Here is a 23,076-nt window from a genome sequence, read left to right as displayed (position 1 = left end):
AATCATGTTTGGTTAGCTATGCCATGCAATCTTGCTCAGAAGAGACGTGCATGCGTGTCTAAGGAAAAGGATCAGTTGCAACAACAGATAAAAGAAAATCTCTGTATCTAAAGATGACAGCTGTAAATCGTTCTTCATTAAGAAATCTCAAGATTCCTTGTCTCCTTAAAATTACATCATTCAAAATAATTTATCCATTGTAGAATCTCCTGGTGCTATCAGATCAGGCTAATATCAGCTTCTTGACCTAAAGTGAACCAAACATTAATGGGTTTTTTTCCTTTCCAAAACTCAATCATGTTCTGCAAAGCAAAAAATATAATTTGCCACTACAAAACCAAACTAAACACCATGAATAAATATGTGAAGATATAGAGAATTTTAAGTAAAAGATTTTCAAAAATTATCAAGATTCAGCATTAAATAACCCAAAGAGTTTATATGCTGTAACCAAACCAACCACTATGAATAAATATTTGAAGATATAAAGAACTTAAAGTACAAAATACTTTTACCAAAGTGACTAGATTCAGCATTAAATAACCCCAAAATGGTTGATATGCCATAAAACAAAACAACCAAAAATAGAAACAGCCATGTGAATAAAAATGAGAAGAAACATTATGTTACTTGATATTATGGTAAGAACACATGTAATTAGTTATCAGGTGGCCAAAGTATGAAAAGAAATCACAAAACGTGAAAGACTTAAGTCCACACTTTTGTTGAGGTCAGTAAGGAAGAATGTTTTTACTTTAATATCATTCCTAACTGGCCTAAGTATTATCAGAAAAAAAAAATGAAGATAAATTATATTCATACCAATAAGATAGTGTCAGAAAAAAAATATTTTTCAAATGGGCTAGTGCAAATCAAATATGTTAGGCAGGCACTACTTGGGTCTATTTGGAAAATCTAACAAGATAGCTTTATATATTAGAAGAAAAGAAATATTATCTCTTTACTGGACTTTGTTGCTATTTATTCACATTCTCCACATTTTGTTGAATTTGATTCAAATTATTTATTTTATACATGCACATGCATGTATATTTTATTTATTTATAGATAAAATAGTTATCCATTGATACATGTTTCGCCATCACTACAGCTTCTTAGTGTGGCTAACTATGAAAAAAACCCCAAAAAATATGATATATATGTATATATTATGATAAATATTTTTTATTCTTATAAGTACATTTCATCCTTTTCTGAGGAATCATCAGTGTGGAGGAGAACAGTTTTGTACCAGTTTTATGTGCCTGACAAAGATTAAGATCAATATATAATATATTGTATAGAAAATCTTTATTCCAATTTTGATCAAAATCAACTACAAAGTTTACAAAAAAAAATAATAATCTCTAAATGTTACTCACAGTGTTGCCTAGAATATATATTCGAAAATTCATAATGATCTGTTCATTATTATTATTTTATTTATTTTTTTTTTTTTCATAAACTATATTTTTTGAAAAAAATCACCCATAATAAGGTTTTATCATATTTCTAAAATTGAATGTTTTGGGGATATTTTTAGTTGAAAATTCATTGTTCTTTGCAAATATAATATTTGAATTTTTCACAGCCAATGCTTGACCTTTCTTTGAAAATAATTCACTTATTTTTTTTTTTTCTCTCATTGGCTACTCTACAGCTGCACAGAACATGTTTGACAGCCTTTTAATTTTGTTTTCTCACCCACTCCTTTTGCTTGCTCAGAACTGCATATAGTACTGATCCAATTTTTATTTCCACTTTATCATATTTAAGCTGTCAGAAGGTTTTCAATCTAGAAAGTTAAGAAAAAAAAAAAAAAAAAATTGTGTTAAAACAAAAAAATGAGAAAAAGACATTACAATCACACTATGAAAGGATTTGAAAAGACGATACTTACCAATTTTCCGATGTTGCAGTTCCTATCCTCTTAAATCTTAAACTATGTAATTCAATTTTAGTCACATATTAGTTTTTAAATAAGTCAAATTTTGGAAATAATTATAAATTCTTACAATTTTAGTGCTGAAATTTTTAGACTATGTATTCTGCATACACATGCCCGATTTTTCTGTGAAAAATCGGGAGATTCATTAGCATAAGAATAAATATAGAAAAATTATTATCACCATCATCATCATCGATCTCATTCGCATATGACCCAATCTATTGCTTATATATAATAAAAGTATGCAAAATGGTGCAAAAGTCTGGACCCACAGAGAATTTACTGCATATAAAAATATACAGCTTAGAATATTTGTTCAAATTGAGATCTTTATTCTTTAGTTTCTTACTCAGGAGACACACGAGCTTCCCGCCTTTTCTACATAGAATTATTCCTTCTAATGATTTCAATCTCTTCTTTTGGTGTTTATAAATTTTTTTATGTATTAGCATAAGACACTGATTTAAGATGCTTTCATAAATAAATCTGAAGACATTTAATCAGTTTTAGATGTCTGATGGAAATGTTTTATTCACAAATTTATGTACAGCGTTCACAATGATTGCATGAGAAAATGTGACAAAAAGGACGGTCTGATAAATGTGTTTCCTGTGCCACTCTTCATAATGAATTGCGTAGATATTTCAGGATCAATTACACTTTCATATTGGAGTCAATCGTGGATGCTTCAGATGAAAATTTTGTGTAATTTGTGGCCTGTTCAAATATCTATTTCCATGTTTCCCTATCTCCAGTTATACCAGGATGTGCACTGACATGAGCATTCCTATGACAGTTTTCTAAACCTTACTACTTCCATGCTGGCTTGTGACAAATTGGAAGCAAGTATTTTGTTTGTGACATCATCACTAGAAGATTGACTTATAGGCCTAACAGATTCCATCTATCTGTTTTTTGTTTGTTTGTTTTTCGACAGAGCCCTTTTCCTAGATATGTTGTTTTCGTCCTGGCTGATGACCTCCATCTATCTCCTGTATGGTAACCCTCCAGAATATTAGAGAGATAAACAAGTGCTAAACCTTGCTCAAGGGTGACCTGAAACTTCCTAGATGCATTGCTTTTCACCATGGCTGAGGAACTCCATCTTCGCTCTGTATGGTAGCCTTCAGAATATCAGAGGAAGGCTAATATCTTGCTCAAGAGTGACTTGGAACTGTACAAGACAGGTTTTTATCTCCCTGAGGTATTACATGTATACATTTACCTGAATACAAACGGCACCTAGTATTCTCAAATGGTCACCCATCTGATACTGACCAGGCTTAACATTGCTTAACTTTGGTGATCTAATGAGAACTGATGTGTTAATGTGATTTACCGTATGCTCAGGTTCTTAGCATTAGAAATATCTGTGACTGAAAATGAGCTGCCACTGCCCTTCATATACAAAAGCACAAGTTCTACTCTTTTCTTTTTTTTTTTTTTAGATCTGTTAGCTTTTCTATCATAATAGCAATCTTAAAGATAATAAAATTATATATTATTCATGATTAAAATTATGTAAAAAATAATTTTAAAAATATCTATATAGTAGTTTTTCCTATGAGACCAGACTTTAGCACTTATACATAAAATTTAAAAAAGTTAACATTTGCATCGTTTTTGTTACAGCTAACCGCCAACCTGTCGCAGAGTGAAGCTCTAGACAGTGGTAAAGTTGGAGCTGGACTTGACCCAGACGTAAGTCCATAGTTGCCAGCATTTCTTTGATCTTGTCAACCCAATGGTCAGTTGACCTCTTTTTGCACTTTGACCACCCTCTAACTTTTTTTTCTAACTTTTATTTTCTGAGAGTCAGACACTAAAAGTTTATTCTGTGAATCCTAACATCTCTTAATCAACCCTGTCCATCCCATCTCACATATCCGCACTATTTAAGTGTGTATATCTTACAATGCTTTCCTAATCAACCGCAAGATGTATTTTGGATCTCTGTTTGTGCAAAAGGGTATTTAATATCAACATCCACTTTTTTCCTATAAGTTAATAATACGATAAAAATTGCTTAAATCTTATAGAGATGGCACTTATACTGTTTTGTTTTGCGTACCTACACATGGTGGCTGTATGTGTGGGTTTGTGTTGCTTACACATCAAGATAATTGCTTTGAAGCATTCTTTTTCATTTCTAGTAGATTCAGTAAGAAGAGGTAAGTAAATATAAAAATATATTTTGACATGTTTTAATGAAGATTCGTGGATGCATTTTTTATTTTCTTTTTATATTCGTAAAAAAAAATGTTTGATTTTTCTGCCTCCGCACTGTGGGCAAAAATTTCTTCAAACTTTAGTATTGTTTAAGTGCTAGAGTACTTTCGATTAAAAATTGATCATTTTCAAGATTCTTTAATAATTTATTTCGTCTTTGATTTTGAAGTATTTAACCTCATAATCGATTTAAATTATTTTGGCTAGTTTATAACCACTTCTTGAACAATGTTGGTATAGTATGTACAACCACCGATATCCATGGCAAATAACACCTTATTTGAGAATTCTTCCTTCAAACTCCCCGGCGTAACATTCCGGGGCAATATGAACTGGAACAAATGCATTGAGGACATTGCGATGGTTGTTACAAGGAAGAGGGGGGGAGGGGTCCCTCTATTGTGCTAGAAGACTACTCACACCTGAGAGTATCCTGCACATCTACAAGGCCATTATTCACCCATGCATGGAGTATTGTTGCCACATCTGGGCTGGTGCATCTACCACTAGCCTGTCCTTCCTGGAAAGGGTAAAAAAACGTCTCCAATCTAATAGGTCCCACTTTGTCAACTAGGCTTCAACCCCTGTCCCATCACCGCAATGTTGTATCTCTGTGCCTGTTTTACAAATATTTTAATGGAATGTGTTCTGATGAACTCATTGCACTTGTGCCCCCCTTGACGTATATATCCCCGACAAACCTGCTTAGCAATAAAATCACACCTCTTCACTGTTGAGATTTCTAAATGCCAGAAAGCTTTCTATTCTAATAGTTTCTTCCCTCAAACAACTAGGCTTTGGAACTACCTGCTGTCCTGACTGTACTGATGTGCAGAAGATGAATGATTTAAATTATACAAATTATCAAACCTCATCTAAAAAAATTCAGAAAGACAAACCATCACGTTTCTATTTGTATATGAACAGAAAAACTCCAAAAACGACACATTTTAATAGTATATAGATAGATCATCCAAAAGACTATTCCCATCTTTGTTGTTAGTTTTACAATATTTCAAACATAACTTCTGACTTTCTTCAAGTGCATCTTTTTGAATACAAAAATATTTGTTGAACACTGTTACCCAATGCCATTATCCATTGCATGACATGTTCGTGTAGATTACAATCAATTCCAAGTGACATTCTTCTGGGGGTTGATGGTTCAATCTTTACTAAAGACGATAACTAAGAATAAAATATAAAATTATTTAATAATTCTACCTAGTTATGGCTGATAGAACAAGAGCAATCTACCTTCCCCTTTTGGCTTAAATAAAGGATTCAGTTCGAAATTCCATACAAATTCCTGTGTTTGAAAAGATATACCTGAAGGTCGGAGATTACATCAATCGAAATATGAAAACTAAAATGAAAATGATAGTTGAAATAATACAAATGATCGTTCCTTATCTCCAAAATTCTGAAACATTAGAAACCAATCTTTGAAACCTTTTTTATTTTTACTAATTCATCAGTTCATGCATGGTATTAGTATACACATGTTGATAAATATTACTTAAAATTATTGGTAGAAATGTGTTGTCAGTTGCATAAGGTTAATAGGTATGATTGACAGGGTTTAAGGTAAACTTTGTCCCCATATGAGAAAAGATATTTGATTGGTTACTTTAATCATGTGACATAGTGTCTGTAGATTATCCATGGAGATGGTTCAGGTAAAAACAACTGTAAGCTAAGGAAACATGGATGTATTACTAACAGAGATTTGATATCTGCATGTCTGAATCCAAAATTATTTTATTACTATCTTTTAATGCTCAGTTAAGGAGAGGGGAATATCTGTTCTGGTATCATAATGCCCTCCTCTTAGGAATTACCTCATCCTTGGGAATGGGAAGTGATAATGTAGTATAAATCACATATTTTTTCTAGTATAGTTAATAATAAAATGATCACTGTATCCTTTAAGAACAGAACTGTATCAAATTTCCAGTCCTGAGAAAAGTACCAACAGGACATCTTCAACCCTACATCTCAGTCTTAAAACTAAAGTACTAAAGCCCCCAATATTGAATTGAATCTACACCCAACATAATTAAAAGGCAATGAAAATAACCACTCTTTAAATTAAATTTATATTCTGAAAATGTCCAAGATCGAAACATACTCTAGCACTTCAATCTGTCTTTGCTTTCACACTTTTGAACAAAATGCTAAAAAATTTTTTAAGAAAATGCAGAAATTGAACGAAAACTTTTCTTCAGTTTTCAGTAAAACATTTCAATGGAAAATCACCATTTAAATATGCACTCTCTGTAATCCGGTCATCCACTTGTGCATTATAAGTATAAATAAAAATTTTTAAAAATGCAGTTTAATTAAAAACACTAGTACATGCTTCTGCATCACATTGAAATGAGTAAAAAAAAAAAAAATCTAAAAATTAAAAAAAAAAAAAAAATTGAATAAAAAATTTGCTAGAACTATTTTTTTTTTTTTTTTTTTTTTTTTTTACAAGACATTATTATCGAATCGCCATTTTTTAATTTAAAATAGTAAAAGTTCCGTGAAAACAGGGGAGATAAGTCAGTTTGTCATACAGAATAAACTAAACCATTAAAAATGCATTATTTGATAAATCTTATTTTTTCTTGTAATTATTTTTCTAATCAATCATTTTTAATAATTCTTGGAATTTTTACTAATTTTCATATGGCACATAATTATGTAATAGTGTTTTTACTTAATATGTATTTTTTTTTTTTTTTTTTTAAAGATATCCATTTATAATGCACAAGCACTGGTTGTTTAACCATTAAATATGTTTATTATTTTTCATCTGATGGTGATATACGTTAGCAGGATGAATCTCCCATTTTTAAAAAGGCTTATTTTTTGTCACTGGATCTGGATTGCAATTGAATTTCATTTGTGTAATTTTTTAACTTTCAAAATATTGAAATTTTCTTGTTAAAGTTCTTGAATTTATACATAATGATGGACTTCCAAGTCTTTAAGCCAAGAGGACAAGCAGTATGGCGATTTAAGCAATGTGTGATGGGCTGGGAAATATTACTTAGAAAATAAAAGAATCCCCCCTCCATCTCTTTAAAATGATTTGCATGTTGAAAAAGAAAACACTGTGGAAGCTGCATTTGATTAGTTTTGTCCCATTTGTTTTGAATAATGTATCCAGAAACAAAATAAATTTGAGATACTGAACAGAATAATTTTTATAAAATTTTAATCTCTAAAGGAAGCGAATTATGGATGAGTTGATCATAGTAAAATTCAAAAATTCAATTTAATTTGAAAATCTATTCAATAATCATTTGAGTTGTACAAAATGAAGTATCTGCAATCCAATATGTGAATGGTTCATACTGAAGTACAAAAAATCAATTAATGAGAAATTGCAGATCCAAAACATACCATGTAAATATTGAAGTCAATTTATGAATAGATACAATTTCGTGCCCTTATAAAATGCTTCACAGGAAGCCAAACAAAAAAGATTACTTCAACAGAAAAGAAGTCTATATATTTTTCCCAAAATAAGACAACAAAGATCGGAGTGATAGCAACAAGTTGTATATTTTCATAATAGGTTACAATCGTTTTGTGACAGTTCGGACAATTTCAAACATTGTCGTTTGAAAATGTTCTCAATAACGGCTCCTAGTCAGACAATGAAAAGACACTATTTAATGAACAATGGGGAAACCATGCAGTTGAACCTACCTACACATCCAACTTTGAAGTATGATGTGTAAGTAGATTCAACTGCATAGTTTCTTAAAGGGGGACTCCAAATGTATTCCTCATTGTTCATTAAAAAGTGTCTTTTCATCGTCTGAATAGAAATTGTCTGAACTGTCACGAAACGATTGTAACCTATTATGGAAATATACAACTTGTTGCTATCATTCCAATCTTTGTTGTCTTGATTTTGTGAAAATAATATATGAATGCTCGATTATAAAAACTAATAATTTTGAAGCTTACAAATTAAGTCATCTTATACTGACTTAAACTTTATTGGTATATGAACAATTATCGAATTTTGACTTATTTGAACATATTAAAATTCTAAGTAAAAAAAAAATGTGTATATATATATATATATATATATATATATTAACTAGATACACACACACACAGGATGTTCTAAAAGCCTTAGGCACATTTTGACATTGAATATCTCGAGAACTATTAAAAACGCATCTGGTATATTCAGAAAGCTTGTAATCTCAAGTTTTTCATGGAATGTTCGAAGATATTCAATGTGAGCACCATTGGTCACACAACACACATCAAGCCAAAAGTCCAATTTTTGCCAAACGCATCCCAGTATTGTCAATGGTTGCAACAGCTTCTGTTATTCAGGCCTTCAGCTCATCCATGTCTTTTAGAATGGGAAATACATAGACCCGCCCTTTCACAAATCCTCACAAAAAAAATCGCAGCTTGTGAAATCTGGAGATCTAGGAGGCCAGAGCATGAGATCGTGATCATCTTGGTGAGATCGTCCAATCTATCTATCTGGTAGTGTTGTGTTCAGAAACTGTCTAACCCTATGCTCAAGTGTTGGAAAATGAAGTCATCAGACTCTTTCTCACTCAATTTATCTATTAACCTTGAAATGTGCCCAAGATTTTTAGAACGCTCTATATATATATATATATATATATATATATATATATATATAAACATGTGAAATAATTTTTAGGATGTAACCAAGAGGAGGCATTGTTTCTGGTCAATTCAAGTTGGAGTATTAGGTTGACAGTGTATGATGTTGGGAAACCTGAAACACCTATAAAAATTATTATGGAATCATTTGCTACGTACTCTATAATTGGTTGGAAAACAACCAATTACAGGCTACCTTTTAGAACGTCCACTGAACCATCATGTGTGTTTTTTTGTTGTTGTTTTTTTTTTTTCAAATTTCCTTCTTTTTTGCTGTTAATCCTCTGATCGGCAAACATGGCTACTGCTACCTTCCACCATCAATAATACTAGGAAAACATCACACAGAAGATTCCTTTTCAATCAATCATATGTTATGAATACATACATGATGTAGAAAGTACATTTTGCCAAAAATCTTAGAATCCTGTACAAATTTCCATATTAAATTTATTTATTCAATGGAGGTTTTTAATCATTATCCTTTTTTTTTGTCTTTTTTTTTTTTTTTGTTATTTCATAGAAGCTGGTTTGCTTACATGTACTCATCTGACAGTGTGCATAGTTGCGCTCACACCGTTCTAAATAAAACCCTAATTCACTGAACTGAAATATATTTTTCCCTTTTTCATAGGTTGGAGAAAACATTCCACTTCGCATTATGTTGCTTCTAATGGACGAAGTGTTTGACTTGCGTCACAAAAATCAGTGGTTACGGCGGCGCCTTGTAGCCATTCTTAGACAACTCATCAAAGCCACATTTGGAGACATGATTAACAGGTAATATACATCTACATGCACATTTCACGCATATCTACATAAAATTTTGTGTTTATTCTTTCCAATATTTACTTGGACAGTATTTTTGCAAAAATCAAGACAAAAATATAAAACATCATACGGTGTATTTCCTTATGTGTTAAAATTGTTTAGTTAACCATTTGGACAAATTTAAACATCTCATTTAAAAATATTCCAAAAATATATTATATGGAGGGGATTAAAGAAGTATGTAAAGATTCTTTAAATGGAGATTTTTCAATATAATAAAAAGCTCGACATGCAGGTGGTGCTTAGATACAAGAGTAAAATATATTGATAATAGAAACATATATATACTGGCGTATATAGATCTATTAATCAATTTGAAACCAGGGAATACAATATAGTGTGTAAGTGTTATGAATGCTCTTTACGCTCAGCATTTTGAAGCTTAATGCTTCTCACCAGAAGAGGAAGGGAGATGTGAGGTAACAAGATAAAGATGTGACGTCTAGCAATAGGCATATTAGGGGACAAGATAAAGATGCTAGAGGTCACATCTTTATCTTGTTACCTCACATCTCCCTTCCTCTTCTGGCCCTGTCAGTGGGGCATTAGAATACGCCGACTGCCCCCCTGCAGAGGGTAAAAGTCCCTCAATGGGAGTTCTGGATATGACCTTAAACTATATCCGATGGTGAGGCCGGAGTGGTAGTACCTGTTAGGGTCCCAACTATGAGTTAAATAGAAACTGACTTGAAAAAACGAATATATTCTATTAAAAAAAATTTCTTAAAAATCACCGGATTCGGCATTAAATAACCTGAAAAGGGTTGATATGCCGTAAAACAAACAAACAACCAACCAACCAACCCTTCCTCTTCTAGTGAGAAGCATTTCGCTTCGAAATGCCTAGCATAAAGAACATTCATACTTACTACATTGTATTCCTTTGTTTCAAATTGATTATTAAATCTATACACACTAGTATATATTTTTCTATTATCAATATATTTTCTTCTTGTCTATGTATGTGTGTGTGTATATATATATATATATATATATATAAATCCAAGGTAAAATCCAATGTAGGGTGGTTTAAAATGGTATCAAAAAGTGCTCAACACTGAAGTAGAGCTAAATGTGATCTTTATTTTTTTACCTTTAGTCAATACAGAACATTACAATTTATTTTAGCAGACACAAACAAATTGTCTGACTAACTGAATACAGAATATCTGATGAAGCAGGCCGAATAATTCATCCGTGTCTGCTGAAGCAAATTGTAATGTTCTGTATTCACTAAAGGTAAAAAAAAAAAAAATAAAGATATATATATATAAGTAATTAGACAAGAATATAAAACAACAAAATTAAAATGATCTACTGAACATACAAAGTTAACATATGTGAAAAAAAAGGATAGAGAAACTTAAATCTATATATAAAAGCGAAAATGTGTGCATGTATGTTTGCTTTTTGTGTATGTTCAAGAAAGGCTTTTTTCAGAGAAGCGGTCGGTTGGCTCACAACTTAAAACTTTTTATATCACATATAAATCATAATATCTATGAGTTAACAACGGAGGTCGCCTGTCTATTTAATTTGCTTGACTTTGGAAAGATAAATATTCAATATTTTTCGCTCGCCGTATGTGGATTAGGCTTTTTCGTATAATAAAAGCGACACTAATTCTGGCGGTATTTTTCTGGTCGCCATCGCCGGAAATGTCCGAAAGCAATCAGATTTGATCAATGTGGAAATATTTTCCTTATATCAGACAATTGCTATTCAATTTGGACAATCCCCTTTTTATGAGGAGCTGGTTCCTTATAACATCTTGGGAAAATAAAAATAAAAAAGCTGTTCCCGCAGTAAATACTACCCCACAGTCAAAGTTGACCTCATTAAGTCATTAAAGCGTGCACCTGCCAATTCTAAATAGTTAATTAAATTCAAACGTGTTTCCGTTAGTATTTCGTGGTTAACGTCACACTTTTTTTTTTTTCACACTTTAATTTCCAACTTTGCCTCAAGGGTTCGGGTTCGGGTTCGATCCTCATACTTACCTACCAAAACTTTTTTTAAAATTTACCCCTTCCCCCCCCCCCCCCGAGTTTTGATTTACCCAAAACCACACACACCTCCAAACACCCGGGTAACGCTGGGTACCCCCCCGCTAGTATTCTTAGAAAAGGAATAGTCAAATTAAAATGATTATGTGATTTGGGCAGATACTAAAGGCACATTTATTTCATGCACATCTTAAGGCAACTGAACTCTTTGCTGCCAAATTGATCACATGAGTATCCAGTGATGTAAGGCTGCTGGCTTGTTTTAAAGTTCAGTTGATTCAGAAGTAATTAAGCATAAATGACCTTGAAAGGCACCAAAAAGGTGGCTAAACAAAAAGTTACACAAGGCAAATTGAGACATTGAAAACCTATAAGGAAAATGTTTATTTTCCTATTTAAATCCGTTTATAATTATATTATATTTTGTTGGTTTTTTTTTTTTCTTTAGGCATTTTTAATTAGGATACTTTAATTCAATTTTCTTGATTTTTTTTTTTTTTTTTTTTTTTTTTTTTTTTTTTGTGTGAGTTAAATAAAAGACTATTTTATTTTGGGTATATTTATTTGAGTTAAGATTCTTATAATTATAATTGCTACTAGTACTATTATTCTTATTTGTATTGTTTTCAGGAAAATTGTAGAACATGTAGATTGGATGACATCAGCAGAACAAATGGCTGAATATGTGAAGACTTTCCGGTAAGCTTTTCTCCTAAAACATATTTTTACTAATTTTCATTATATATATTTATATATATACATATGATTTTTGTTTTTGCGATACGTTTTGAATGAATTCAATTATTTACGAAAGTGCATTTTTTTTTTTTTTTTTTTTTTTACCTTAATGTGAGTTGGGAATAATTTTCCCTTTAACCAATTTGGTACCGACATATATATTGATTTTTATTTTATTATTTAATTATCCACTGACACGTGTTTCGTTGTCTACGACTCATATATGTGTATGTGTGTGCGTTACTTGATGTATCCACATAAAATGTTATAAGGTTATCTAATATTTTATATACTGCTTTTTAGTATTTACTTCAACAGTGCTCGATACAGCTAGGAATTATATACGGCAATTAATCTACACAGAATTTTATTGCATTTCATCTCCATAGTGAATGGTTAGGATAAAATGCCTGATAATTCCCTGCAAGGATATTGTTGAAATATGATGATATTCCTGCTTCATGCATATAACTCTAGTGATTGAAAATAAGTCTGGAGATTAAACACTTAAGAGGTGATACCCACGAAATATAGTGATATTCTGGCTTTATACATACAAATCTTGTGATTAAGGAGAAATTTGGAAGCAAGTAAGATTTAATTATACTAGCAAATTATATAATTGTGAAAGCATTACATACAATATTTTGTTAAAGCAAAATTGTTTTGGACTATTAAAATAAAAATAATTTCTAATTCATCTATTTTTTATTATCACTTATGCTTTAATTTATGTTTTGAAATATTTATGACATCGTACTAATCTTATGATTATTTTGTTAAAATAATATTTAAGCTCTATTTATAAATATTTATGACATCGTACTAATGTTATGATTATTTTGTTAAAATAATATTTAAGCTCTGTTTATAAATATTTATGACATCGTGCTAATATTATGATTATTTTGTTAAAATAATATTTAAGCTCTATTTATAAATATTTATGACATCGTACTAATGTTATGATTATTTTGTTAAAATAATATTTAAGCTCTATTTATAAATATTTATGACATCGTACTAATGTTATGATTATTTTGTTAAAATAATATTTAAGCTCTATTTATAAATATTTATGACATTGTGCTAATGTTATGATTATTTTGTTAAAATAATATTTAAGCTCTATTTATAAATATTTATGACATCTTGCTAATGTTATGATTATTTTGTTAAAATAATATTTAAGCTCTATTTATAAATATTTATGACATCGTACTAATGTTATGATTATTTTGTTAAAATAATATTTAAGCTCTATTTATAAATATTTATGACATTGTGCTAATGTTATGATTATTTTGTTAAAATAATATTTAAGCTCTATTTATAAATATTTATGACATCTTACTAATGTTATGATTATTTTGTTAAAATAATATTTAAACTCTATTTATAAGCAAATAAAAAAAAAAAACAGTTGTTAGAACCTGAGATGGAAGATCTCAAGATTTCAGTGTCAATTTCTGGTCACAGCATCTACTTTTTATTTTTTATTTATTTTTTTTTTGCTATTCTTACAATATTCTAAATTTCTAAAAGTATTTAAGATTTCTGATATATTTAAAATAAAACAATGTCTAATGTATCTTAAAAAATTGTGACAGACAGACAAAATCTCTATTTATATAAGATAAAAGTATTGCCTTATTCATTTTAAAGCCGGTATATCTATATATAAAATGCTTTAAATGTTATATTGTTGAATAATCCAGATTCCAGGGGATGACTTTAAAATAAAAGTTGATCAGAAGCTTGAATGCGGATGTCTGAGAATGATATCATAAAAGTGAAAATGTGAGGCATATAATCCCCAGATTGGGTCAGTGAGATTAACCCATATTTCAAGACAATTCATGTTGGAATGTTAACGTCATCTGGACCAATAAAAGAGATGGCTGGCAAGAGAGAGAGCGTGCACGACCACGGTGGTCATGCTAAACGGCACATTTTTTCTTCATTGCAAGAACACGCCAATCTCACCCCCCGAATGCTGTCATTAATGTCAAAAGCCGGAAACCGTGTGTTTTATTATCACCAACTGAAAAACACATTTGACGATCGGCTGCAACAAATATATGACAATATTAATGTTTTTGAATTGGTGATTTTGCTTGGAGTGCTGAAGAATTTGCCAACATATAATAATTTATTTACTCTTGTTTTTAAGAATTTTTTCATGTTTTTGTTTGCAGAGATTCTTACTGGCCATTTGGCTCGTTGGCTGAAAGAAGTCCTCCAAGAGATGAGAACACCAAATTAAGAACTCGGGTTGTATGTAAATCCAAAATGCTCGGCAGTATACCAGGTGGGTTTGATTCCATTCAGTTATCTTATAGATTCCCTACAAACATTTATTTCTGAAAATAGAACTTTTTTTTTTTAGTTACAGAAGATGCTAGTCTAGAAATATCCAACTATGTCACATGATGGTCTCAAAGAAATTTAGACATATAGAAAAGTTTCAAGTTTGGTATTTACTAAGGAATTGGATGAATTGCAAGAAAAAATAATCATATTTTTACACTCATACAGTATGGGGTACATACAAAAATCGCATTCCAAGTAAAACAAATCTTTGGTATACTTACATGTTAGGCAAAAATAAGTATCCTTACCAAAAATAAGGAAAAATCATCAAGTAGAAGTATAACACAGTGCATGCGAGTGCATTGGAAAATATCAGCAGCAGCAAAGGATAGCTGGCTTGCAAAGATAAGTATCCTTACCAATTAGTAGTAGCCAAAAACTTAGCAGCAGCAGTGGAAGAAAACACATATGCAAATCAGGAAGTATGCGTGAGAAGAAATAGGAAAAAAGGAGAAAAAATGCAACACGTGATCAGCAGGAGCAAAATGCAGGTTGAAGAAAATAGACGTGTAAAGTTGAAGACAAGAATGGGTCAGTGTGCGGTTGGAGGAAGGAGAAACTCAGACTAGATGGACATGTGGCAGCAAGAGACGTTTTAAGTGGTGTCAAGACTGGAGAGTAATACTAATAAAAAGTTTTGTTAAAAAAAAAAAAATGATCAACAGGTAATATACACCCACATGCATATTTCATGCATAGCTAGATAAAATTTCATGTATCTTTTTCCAATATTGACAGATTTTTATTTATTTCTTTCCAGTTTTATTTTTATGAATTACTAACGTTAAAAGTTTAATGAAAATGAAATGAGTTTTATCATATTTTGCTGAACTGTCATTAGTAAGAACAGAAATATTTGTAAATACGGAGGAGATAAGTCAGTCTGTCATTTAACCAAGTAATAATTATTTAACTAACCCTAACCTAGACCGGCAAAGTACAAAAACTGATTTTTACTTTTAACTAGCACGACCTGTTAACCGGCATTGCTCGGTGGAAGCATGACACCCATCCCCGCTGAAAACAGATTAAACTACGATTGTTGTTGGTAGTTGCTGCTGTCCCTGGAAAATAGCGGACATTGACGGCCGTGGCCCAAATGAAATAATCTGTCTTCCACTGTCAGGCATTGTTTTCCAGTGGCAGTTAGTGAAACTGTTGGTTACTGGTGATAACCTGCAGGTACTGGCAAATTTAAAAAAAAAGCATTTAAGGGAACAACATTATTGTATGCTTATTTGTCATGCCTAAATCAGTATAACTCTAAAAATATTACAACAAATTGTATTAAAAAAATAATATAAAGTAAAACAGAAGTTTTCGAAGTGTGGGATTCTCATTGTATATTAACTCTTTAGATTAATCCAAATCAGTCAATGCCGTGTTTACATTTTGAGTGTTCCATCTATACAAGGAAAGAGCAATATGTGTTTGTTAATATTTTATGGTAGTTCCATCTGCATAAGGAAAGAGTTAGCAATGCATGGTAAAATGCCAATAATTCTCAAACTTTTTTTATTAGCACTCACCGTAGTAAATTTTTAAGAGTTCCAGTATTTAATTTTTAGGTTTTTATCAGAATTGCATCATGTTTAAAAGTTGATTTAATTTTATGTTTGTGCGATTAACGAGTGTTAAGATGTTATGTATATATTTTGTATATATACATGTTAACATGCTGAATTGTTAAAAATAAGTTGCCAGTATTGATGAAACATTAGGATAATTTTAAGGTTACCAGTATTTAATTTTCTGTTTTTGTTTTACGGCATATCAACCCTTTTTCAGGTTATTTAATGCCGAATCCAGTGATTTTGAAGAACAATTTTTTAATAGTATATTTGTTTTTTTAAGTCGGTTTCTATTTAACCCATAGTTGGGACCCTAACAGGTACTACCACTCCGGGTCAGAGTGGACCTGGGAACAATGGCAATTAAAGGGTGGCTCCACACTCCCCAAAGCCTGCAAGCTGGGCCTCACCATCGGATATAGTTTAAGGTCATATACAGGACCTTTCTGTTTTTAAGCGATTATTATATTTGTATTTGTTTTTATTTTTAATCTTTTTTTTTTTTTAGCCATATTGCCTGCTGTAGAGAAATGTTGTTTTTTTTTTATGTTAGAATGTATTCTCAGAATCCACTATGCAGGTATTTTACCACAATAATCTTTAATAAGTATATTCCAATTAAAGTTAAGCTTCGTAGCATCTGTTATTAATTTGTTAGGTGCAAGTATGCAATAGTTGCAAAACACTATCCACGTATGTCATTTACATCTTGACGGTGGCAACCACAAAGAAAGAAAGAAAAGAGCTAGAAGATACCTATTGTATCGAGTAGTAAATGTATGTTTTAAACAGTCATTAGTTACTTAAAATGGATGGACATTTAGTTCGCTGTTGTTATGTTTAAAAGTAAGTACCTATTAACTGAAATTGATGCCGTGTGAATCAATATTTGTCCTAGCGACGCCATATTATAATGTTCTGAAGTGTTAGTTTAGAATGATCTAATTCTGAAATAATTAGAGGCAGCAGACTTTCCCGAGGGAGACTTTATTATTTTTTTATTCTACTATGGAAAAAAATAATGGTATATCTGTGTATGCATGATGTAGTTACAGGCAGTGTAATCGTAGAATTTGTGGAACGTGTAGACTTCCTCCAGGTGTCGACTGGTTGCGGTGGTAGGACTTAATATTTAGAGGGAAAAATAGGTACCCCTTCCTCTAAAGATGTTGCGATTGTGATGATATTGCTCCTAGGATGCAATGTATTTTATTATCACGACTGAATATGTCTAAAATGGTGTTCGGAAGCTACATAATATAATGGCTATTAGCCTATATATATTGAATTTGTAAGTGGCATCTGTTGTTGCAAACCTACAATACTTTGATCCAGAGAGAAATTTCTGCAGTCATTTTATTATAAGTGGAGATTAAAATTTTACTTGGTAATTTTTCTTCATTTTTGATGAAGATATTTACTTTTGTCTAATACGTACATGTACGGAAGAATTTTTACTTGGAGTTTGATTTTCATATGTACTCCATTCTGTATAAATGAGTATATTTCCTAAACTTTTGTAAATTTCAGTAATGTTTATTAAGAAAGATATTAACATGATCTAATTTGTTTTTTTTTTGTTTTTATTTATTTATTGGTTGCAGTTCAAGTATTGTGTAAGTTAGGATATTTTATAATTTGCAAAATTTTATATTAAAACAGAAAACGGTGTATATCAAGTTGTGTCTCATTAAATTTGGCCCCTAGTGAATATGAATAAAGTGGAAGCACTTCCAGTGAGAGATTAAACACACCCCTCCCTGATTTGACTAATCAGAAATAAAATATGGAACATGATTAAATATAAAAAGTTAAAAATTGTAAAATTATTTCTATATTATTTTTTCATCTTCAGAACATGGGTCAATATTTGTCATATCTTATTGACTAAGTACATTTTTATATATTTTCTTATCTGTGTGTGTGTGTGTACACTTCCCTACCAAACTGCTCTGTCAATTTTCGGTCTACACTCGAAATTTGACATAAGAGGTATTGAGATTTGGGAAAATCTTTTTAATTGGTTTTCGGACAAAAATTTAGTAAAAAAATAATTCATGTTGAAATATTGCTAGGAAAACAGACAAAATTATTAATTGTATTATTACTACTTCAGGTATGAAAGAAAGCTCATCCTTTTTGCAGTTTTCATATATCTATCTATATATCTATAAAAGTGAAAATGTATGTCTGTATGTCTGTCTATATGTGTACATTTCCCTACCAAATAACTCTGTCAATTTTCGGTCTACAGACTCGAGATTTGATATAAGGGTATTGAAATTTGGGAAAATTTTTGATTGGTTTTCGGCCAGAAATTTGGCTGTGAAGGGGTCAAAGTTCAATGATTTGACCTTTGAGAACTCTACCATACTCCTCCGCTAATTTTGGGTCTAAACACTTGAAATTTTAGATATAGGTTACTTGGACATGAATCTAACTTTATAATTTGATTTGAGCCCAAAACAATAAATATTAAGAGGTCATAATTGGGGTCAAAGTTTTTAAAAAATTGATCTTTGCTGTATCTACGAAATTACTCAGCCAATTTTTGATCTAAACACTTGAAATTTTACATAAAGTGTATTCAGACATAGGGCAAGCTTTTTAATCGTTTTTCTTATTGAAAATTTGGCTTCCAAGGGGTCAAAGTTCAAAAGATTTTACCTTTGCGGTCTCTAGCAAACTATTTAGCCAATTTTGGGTGTAAACATTTGAAATTTTACATAAAGACATGCAGCAAGTTTTGTAATCAGTTTTTGGGCGAAAATTAGCTGGCAAGAAGTCAAAGTTTACAGACTTGACCTTTGCAGACTCTACCAAACTCCTCCACCAATTTTGGGTCTAAACACTTGAAATTTTATATGTAGGTTACAAACAATTTCACTTTATAGATATACTAGCAGTTTTGCCCGGATTTCCTGGGGCCCTATATACTGTTCATAACTTTATGTATATATTAAAAAGTGTGAATATGTACGGTAATGCCTTTCTATATGATAGGCTTCCTTAACTACCATAGAGAAAAGTTGGTAAGGATCACAGAGGTCAAATTTTTAACTTTGACTCCAATTTTGACCCCTTAACATTTATTGTTTTGGGCTCAAATTAAATTAAAATGTTTGACTCATGTCCAGGTAACCTGCATCTAAAATTTCAAGTGTTTAGACCCAAAATTGGAGGAGAGGTTTGGTAGAGTCTGCAAAGATCAACTATTTCAACCATGACCTCTTGGCAGCAAAACTTCATCTCAAAACTGATTAAAAAGCTTGCTGCATGTCTGAGTACCTTTTATGTAAAATATCAAATATTTAGACCCAAAATTGGCTTAATAATTTGGTAGAGACCGCAAATGAAAAATCTTTTTAACTTTGACCCCTTGGCAACCAAATTTTCGGCCCAAAGCCAATTAAAACGTTTGCCCTATGTCTGAATACACTTTATGCAAAATTTCAAATGTTTAGACCAAAAATTGGCTGAGTAATTTCGTAGAGACTTCAGAGATCATTTTTTTTTTTTTTTTTAACTTTGATCCTAACTATGACACTTAGTATTTGTTTTAGACTCAAATCAAATTATAAAGTTAGATCCATATCCAAGTAATCTATATCTAAAATTTCAAGTGTTTAGACCCAAAATTAGCGAAGTAGTTTTGTAGAGTTTTCAAATCGTTGAACTTTTATCCCTTACCAACCAAATTTCTGGCCGAAACCCGATTAAAAAGATTTTCCCAAATCTCAGTACCCTGTATGTCAAATTTCAAGTCTGTAGACTGAAAATTGAGTTATTCGGTGGGGAAATGTAGACACACACACACGCACACACTTTTATTGATAGATGTATGAAAACTGCAAAAAGGATGAGCTTTCTTTCATAACTTAAGTAGTAAGGATACAATTAATAATTTTTAGTCGCGTGCAAGTGACCCTATAAGTCACTCGGTCTGTCTGTCCGTCTGTCCGTAACACTTTTGTGCTTGGCCTTTTCGGTTAAGATCAAAGGTCTGTTGTTAGTAGATGCTGTTCTTAGCTTTCTTAGCTTTTTAAGCTTTTCTTGGCTGTTTGGCCAAGATCAAAATCTCAAAGTGTAGTATCTGCTCCGGCAGATACTGCATATGTGGGAGCGACCCCACATTTAAGACATTGGTCAATGTAGTGGCAACCCTTCATACCAATTGTCACTATCCAGCTCCCCTACTCCCCGGGGAGTTGGTCCCCATTTCCCCTTCACTCCTTACATTAAAAATCGGCCTTGTGCCTAATTTGCTTGGTGGGGGAGCAAATAAATACTCTTTTCTTGGCCTTTTGGCCAAGATCAAAGTGTAGTATCTGTTCTTACTACATGCTGTACTTATTGTGATATAAAGTGGGGGATCACTTTTCTGTATTAATTTAATGTAAAATGATCACCCATTTTACAACCAGTCAGTCTCAAAGCCATTCAAGTCATTCGCCAGATCATTCAAGTTGTTTTTGAAGGATTCCAGTTATTTTTTTAGCATTCAAGTCATTCTTAAGGTCATTCAATTCATCCTTAAGTTCATTAAAGTCATTCTAAGTCATTTACTTTTTATTTAAGTCATTTCAGCCCATTTTTCAGTCATTTTAATTTATCTTTAAGAATTTCATGTCAATCCTACATTCACGCATTCATTCATTACACGAGAGCATGTGATTAATGGCTATCGGCCTTGTTTCTGTTTTCCTGGCAATATTTCAGCATGAATTATAATTTTCAGTAACTTTCTCCTAAAAAAAAACTCCAAAAAAACCATAGCTCAAATGATTATATTTTGCATTTATCATCTTAGAAAGAATTTAAATTCCAATTTTTTCATGCTTTTCCTTCCTTTTCTTTTTGTTTTTGCACAGATGAAATGCGTCACTTGATGGGGAATGAAACGATCAAGATGGGTGTCGTCCGAGTTTTTAACATGTTCCAACATAAAAACCTCAACAAGCGTTTAGTGTACGTTTTCCTCGAAGGGATGCTCGATACACTTTTTCCACAAAATAAATTCCAAGATATATTCCGCAAATTACATTCCAAATCGCCGCGGCAAAAATCCGACCATCGCAGCTCCTCGAAGGAATCCCTTCGCAGTCAGAACTCTAGCCAGCCAGGATTCAGATGACCACTTGTCTCCCCATGTTCTTCTGACCCTATCACCTGGCAATAGTACACAGCGCCGCTCTCCACGGCTGTATCTCTCCTCAGCGGAGAATACTTACAACTGACCAAGCTGAGCTGCCAGTTGTCATGGGTATGGCCCTGTCAACTGATTTTGACCTTTCAGCAGCCAATCTTGGACATTGCCTTGGTTCTTGACCATCTTCAGTTCCTTGGGACATTCTACCCCCAAAGTCTCAATACAAACACAAAAAGAAATGCAAACATTCAAAATGAAAAAAAAAAACAAAAAAAAACAATGTTCCTTGAACGATTTTTTTCTTCATTATTTCTTTTTTGTCTTGAGTTAATGAGAGAGGGAGATTAAAAAGGGATCGATTTTAAGATTTCAAAACAAGGCTGAGAGTCGGAAACCAAATCCATCATGATGACGATTCTGGTTGACAAAAAAAAAAGTATTTTAAAATGGAAAGAAATTTGATAAAACTGTGATTCTTTTTTCTTTTTTTTTTTTCTTTTTTTTCTTTTTCCTTTTTTGTCATTGATCACGAGTTGAACACAAAAGATTCACATACACACACACGTTTGTGTAGGCAAACACACTTACAAAGAAAATATGTTCATGTAAACACACACACACACATATATATATATATATATACATACATTCTAGTGTGCACATATATTTATACATACATTTATAATTATATATATATATATATATATATGAAAATCAAGTTAAAGCCAGAGCTAAACCAAATCAAGACAGCAAACCTTGCACCTGCAAAAAGCTCAATATCCTTTTAAGATAAAGCTTTACAACAATAATAAATGCAGCCCATGTTAACACTTTACTGCAGTTTCATGGATTACCCACCATCAAAAATGTATTAATAAAACCCTGAATGTTTATGCATGTTTTGAATTAGTATTCAAATAATGTGCAAGATTCTAATCATCCACTTTTTGTGATGGATGATCTATGAAACGCCATTAAAATGTTCAGATGAGCCATAAGTAATTATTGCTGTATAAAATATATGCAAAGCAATTGACATACATTGAAACATTTGTTTCATTCTTAAAGAAATTAGTCAGGATATATATATATAATGTATTATATAATCATATATATACACACATGCAGAGCAAAAACCAATATGTCTCGATTGAAAGTAAGAAATATTGTCATTTCTGAATGTTACCATTTAAGTTTTGTGGTAATTTATTTTTTATTTCTTCATCATTTTTAGTCCTATCCGTTTTTCGATATTTCTTCATTTTAAACAGTGATTGTTTGGATTTTATCATGAAAATGCCACCAGTTTTCTAGTCTTGATTTATTTTGTAAAATGTTCCTCTTTTAAAACTAGTGCAAAATATAATCAGATCTCACCCCTAAACTTAGCCGCTTTCCAAATAATAGAGAAAAAAGTAAACCGTTTTTTTTTTTTCTAAGGTCACTCATTAGTCTATTTGGTGCTGATCATAAGTATACATAATTTTCTCCTACTATTTCTTTCACTCTTTTTTCTTTTTCTCTTCATTTTTCTGCTTTTCTTTGTCTCCTTTTTCTTTTTTTCTCCTTTTTTTC

The 23,076-nt window shown here is 31.5% G+C and overlaps 1 protein-coding gene and 1 pseudogene across 16 annotated transcripts in view; both read left to right on the top strand.

Moving 5' to 3' along the window:
* LOC145291500 (sorting nexin-13-like) overlaps positions 1–21,984 on the top strand; it is a 289,540-nt gene extending 267,556 nt beyond the window's left edge. For all 16 annotated transcript variants that reach the window (XM_080137419.1, XM_080137418.1, XM_080137420.1 and 13 more), the window contains 5 exons: positions 3,581–3,649; positions 9,468–9,613; positions 12,301–12,369; positions 14,607–14,719; positions 21,224–21,984. In XM_080137419.1, the coding sequence (XP_079993545.1) occupies positions 3,581–3,649; positions 9,468–9,613; positions 12,301–12,369; positions 14,607–14,719; positions 21,224–21,486 (660 nt within the window). In that variant the 3' untranslated portion in view covers positions 21,487–21,984. The remainder of the gene's footprint in view (positions 1–3,580; positions 3,650–9,467; positions 9,614–12,300; positions 12,370–14,606; positions 14,720–21,223) is intronic.
* LOC145291696 (U2 spliceosomal RNA) lies at positions 20,641–20,766 on the top strand (annotated as a pseudogene).
* Positions 21,985–23,076: the final 1,092 nt, after the last annotated feature.

Source organism: Euprymna scolopes, chromosome 12, assembly GCF_053919585.1.
Source record: "Euprymna scolopes isolate OS-2025 chromosome 12, ASM5391958v1, whole genome shotgun sequence".
Classification (NCBI taxonomy): domain Eukaryota; kingdom Metazoa; phylum Mollusca; class Cephalopoda; order Sepiida; family Sepiolidae; genus Euprymna; species Euprymna scolopes.
This window is presented reverse-complemented; position numbering and strand designations above follow the sequence as displayed.